The sequence below is a fragment of the Carlito syrichta genome, unplaced genomic scaffold (genome assembly GCF_000164805.1).
Source record: "Carlito syrichta isolate Samal-C Ts95f unplaced genomic scaffold, Tarsius_syrichta-2.0.1 Scaffold302406, whole genome shotgun sequence".
Lineage (NCBI taxonomy): Eukaryota > Metazoa > Chordata > Mammalia > Primates > Tarsiidae > Carlito > Carlito syrichta.
This window is the reverse complement of record NW_007246502.1, coordinates 215,729-220,133: the sequence shown is the minus strand read 5'-3', so window position 1 is coordinate 220,133 and position 4,405 is coordinate 215,729. Positions and strand designations below refer to the sequence as shown.

At 50.6% G+C, this 4,405-nt stretch overlaps 1 protein-coding gene across 4 annotated transcripts; it reads left to right on the top strand.

The window, feature by feature from the left end:
• The first annotated feature begins 633 nt into the window (after nt 1–633).
• On the top strand, nt 634–2,928 carry LOC103258913 (pulmonary surfactant-associated protein A). 4 transcript variants are annotated; one of them, XM_008056588.1, is made up of 4 exons: nt 634–828; nt 1,107–1,226; nt 1,975–2,052; nt 2,534–2,928. In XM_008056588.1, the coding sequence occupies exons 1-4, from the start codon at nt 657–659 to the stop codon at nt 2,908–2,910; spliced, it is 747 nt and encodes a 248-aa protein (XP_008054779.1). In that variant the 5' UTR covers nt 634–656; the 3' UTR covers nt 2,911–2,928. The 4 variants fall into 4 exon arrangements, with proteins under 4 accessions (XP_008054779.1, XP_008054782.1, XP_008054780.1 ...); XM_008056591.1 differs by having other exon boundaries at nt 636–771; nt 1,170–1,226; nt 2,534–2,925; XM_008056589.1 differs by having other exon boundaries at nt 640–783; nt 1,137–1,226.
• The last annotated feature ends 1,477 nt before the right edge of the window (nt 2,929–4,405 follow it).

The following is a 4,405-nucleotide window of genomic DNA, read 5'->3' as shown; positions in this document are numbered from 1 at the left end:
AATATCCTTGTACTTTGCTGTGTTCATCAGTGAGGTCTATTCCCACCAGGGCCTCAGCAGGACCTGCAGGGTTAGTGAAAGACAGCCCTCCAAGAAGAAGGGGAGGAAACTTCCTGTCACTGACCACCTTGAAGTGGGGGCAGGCTGTGAACCCTGTTCCATCCTTTTCAATCTCAAGTCCATAATCCTTTAGAACCCGAAAAGGGGGAAGAGGATAAGAGAGTTTGAGTGACAAATTGAATCAATGAATGAGTGACCTCTCCCTTGCTAACTGTCTGGGAAAGGTAGGTCGGGATTGTCTTTGGAGCACAGAAGACTCAGCTAAAGTCAGAGAGGTGCAGAGAGTTCCCCAGGGTCACACAGTGAGGCCCTAACAGAGAAGAGACTCCGCTGGAACCCAGGTCCTTGGATGCTCCCCAGGGACCACACCATCTTAAGCAAGAGAGATGGGGCATGAGACTATGTGAGATACAGATGATGCTGGGGATTTTCACAGATAGTTTGGGTCTTCCCAGGGCCCTTGTCTGGACTTTCCCTGGCTCTCAGACTGCTCTGTTCCTGAGTCCCAACAAAGGCCCTGGGGGTCCGACATCCATAAATACCACAATGGGCTAATGGCCGTCCCTTCTGCAGGAGAGGCAACTGGAGCTACAGCCATGCTGCTATACACTCTGGCCCTCACCCTCATCTTGATGGCAGCTTCTGGCACTGTGTGCGATGTGAAGGACGTTTGTATTGGAAGCCCTGGTATCCCTGGCACTCCTGGATCCCATGGCCTGCCAGGCAGAGATGGGAGAGATGGCATCAAAGGAGACCCTGGACCTCCAGGTACTGTGCTGGAGACCCTACCCTCAGCTAAGGAAGGAGACCCCTTTTCAGGAGGCCCATCTGTCCAGGACTCTCGGCTGGGTCCAAGAGCCAGCTGAGTAGGACATGGTGGGAACTCCCTAAGGCCCGTAGGCTGGAGCATCCTGGAAAGTCTATCCTTGATGCACCCACAGAGCACAGATGAGTCAGCCCTGGTGATAATGGAGGTCTAGTCACCTCAGACTCAATCCTGCTGTGGGTGATAGGTTTCTCTTATCCATGTCCCCTTCTCTCTGCAGGTCCCATGGGACCCCCCGGTGGAATGCCAGGCCTCCCTGGGCGTGATGGGTTGACAGGAGCACCTGGTGTCACTGGAGAGCGTGGAGACAAGGGGGAACCTGGTGAGAGGGGCCCTCCAGGTGAGCAGGCAAGGCAGATGGGCAGTGTTAATATGGGCACAGCACCCATGCAGTCAGTTACTCGGAGATGAGGGAATCAGACACACCATGCAAATCCCTAACGCATATGGCTCAACCAACATAAGAGAATGTGAGGTTGAGGAGAGAAACAGGTACCTGGATAGTGTGGCCATGGTTCCAGGACAGACAGGTGCAGGAAGCATCCCATGTATTATGACTACCGAAGGAACGACGCTATGTCAAGTGTGAGAAGAAGGACAGCACTGGGGACAGGGGAGGCCCTTCCTGGGGCTGAGGCACTGGGAGCATTCTGAGAGGTGTAATACGGACCAGGCATCCAGGCAGATGGTGTGATTGGGATCCCACACGCAGCAGGGAGCTCTGAAACTCTGAGCAGTAATCAAAGTCCATCAGGAAAGAGCAGAGACAGCCATGTGTGCCTTGGTGGAGGGGTTGGGAAGGAGTCCCGCTGGGAAGCAGGAAAACCCCACGGAGGTGGGCAGACAGAGCCATTCGAAGGACATGGCAGGAAAGAGGAGATGCAAGGGGCTTAGCAGGTACAAGGCTGCATTAAAGGATGGGTATACAGGGAGTGTGGAAACACACTCCAGCCTCATGGGCCCTTATAACTTGGGGCTTGGGAAGTGGGTATGGACAATAAAGGCTTGCAGCTGGCAGAACACCCGCTTGGCAGCAAGTGGGGTACTCTGTTCGCCTGCTCCTCATCCCGGGTGGGGTCTTGCCACAGGGTTTCCGGCTTATCAAGATGAGGAGCTCCAAACCACACTCCAGGACTTGAAACATCAAATCCTGCAGTCAATGGGAGGTAAGGGGAGCCCCTCAGGGCCTCACAGGGTGGGAGTCTTCCACAAGTTCCCCTCCACCTCAGCACCTGCCTCCAGAACTCAAGAACCTAACAATCAAGTGTGGACGTGCAGGTCTTGGAAAAGGGAAAGATGCTTTCTTTCCTGATGTCTTCTGTCTCTAAGAGGGGATAAAACAGGCATGTTTAGCTCCTGATGTCCTAGAAAAGCAAGTTCTCTGCCAATCTTGCTTTCTATTGAATTCTAGGAAATGGCACCATTTATGGCAATAAGTAATTGTTAAGTGGATGAATGAATGAACGGATGGATCAAAGCATGGAGGGAATTTAGAAAGCTAGGATTGGAAGAGGGAGAGGAGACGGGGGTGGTGGGGGGAGGGCAGAGATGAGATTGGAGAGAGCCTGATGGCAGAGAACTCAAACAAGGGAGAGGGACCTAGGGATGAAGAGGTCAGTGGCCTGACTTGGACCCCTCTGCTCTTAGTCCTCACTTTACAGGGGTCCATGCTGACTGTGGGAGAGAAGGTCTTCTCCACCAATGGGCAGTCGGTCAATTTTGATGCCATTAGAGAGTTATGTGCCAGAGCAGGCGGTCACATCGCTGTCCCGAGGAGTCCAGAGGAAAATGAGGCCATTGCAAGCATCGTGAAGAAATACAACACTTATGCCTACCTGGGCCTGGCTGAGGGCTCCAACCCTGGAGAATTCCACTACCTGGATGGGGCCCCTGTGAACTATACCAAGTGGTACCCAGGGGAGCCCAAGGGCTGGGGCAGAGAGAAATGTGTGGAGATGTACACAGATGGGCAGTGGAATGACAGGAACTGCCTGCAGTACCGGCTGGCCATCTGTGAGTTTTGAGAGGCACTTAGGCCACAGCCCTGCAGTCACAGGACAGAAAGCATCCTGGCTTGCCTTCAACCTCAATCCTGAGGATCCACTTGGTCTATGAGATGCTGTAACCCCTCTTCCACACAATTTATCTGTGGCTGTTAGAGCTGGAGGTATCCTTAGGCACTTTTCCTTAGGCACTTAGGTATCCTTAGGCACTTCATTCCTCATATGGGCCCTGACTCTTCCCTCATAATCACTGGTCAACCTTGACACTCCGCTTTGATCCCCTCTCAGCACTGCACTCAAGGCAGACACTCCTAACCTTGGCCTTTGGCATGACATGAGATCTCCCTCACCTTTTCTAGTTCCTTCATTTGCAGATGGCTACAGTAAGGTTCCAGGATAGAATGACCCTCCAAAATCACACAGGGAGTGCCTAACTCCTGGCCCCTTCCATTCTCCCTCTGCAGCCACTGCCTGCCCAGTGCCATCAAGACTTAGCAATCTTGGCCAAGCATAATTATAGAGATAGATAGACTTTTGGAAAATTCCAAATGTGTGGAGCTAGGGGCATATTCAAGATTATCTGGCACTCAAGGTCTCTGGGACATGCCCGGTTGGGCTCGTCATGAGGTCAGAAGGCCAGAGGGTGCCCAGGATGGTGGTGGCCCACCCAACCCTAGTATATGACTTACTCCTTTGAGTTTTGGGATATCAGCACGGCCCCCGACCTACAAGCAGCCAGCTTAGCCCTTTATGGAAGAGCCCCCGACTCCAGACACTTCCCAACGTAACTCTCTGCTGATGGTCAGTCACATCTGCACACAACTTTAGACCTCTGTGAGTGTTCAGACTACTCTCCATGCCACTGGTCCTGTTTTCTCCTTTCACTAATCCATTCAATCAGACATTTCATTAAAATTAACTGTGTCCAGGTTTTAGACTGTGTCTTGTGGTGGGCAAAATTCCTTGTAACTCTTGGGGATGTTTATTTTCCCTGAGCCTATTTCTTCATCTGTGAAATGGGGATAAAATCCTTGTTTCTGTGACAATTATTACTATCCCTTCAACTACCAAAATTACTATCATAACTGTTATTACAAGCAGAGGCTATTTACTGAGCATATATTGTGTACTAAGCACCTTGACCCACACTTCTAACACAGTTTATTAAATATGATCTAATCTTTACAAAATCTCATGGGACCAGTATTAATTCCCCCATTTTTCATATGAGGACACTGAAGCTTAAGGATATTAAATGTTTTGAGTATTATTACATTAAGCAAATGGCAGAGGCTGAACCCAACTCCATCTACCTGGGCCTGAAGCTCATACTAACTATCTCCCCTTGAGCTGAACAAAGATGATGTAAGTGAAATAAGTCATGAATGTGTTTACGAGTTTCCATTGCTTTGGTTCCAAAAGATCACGTGTCTGTATTTTTATAAATCAAACCAACTCTGACTCTGAGCCCCCACTTACCTGAAGTCCCCACTGGCCTTAAGGAGCAAAACTGCTT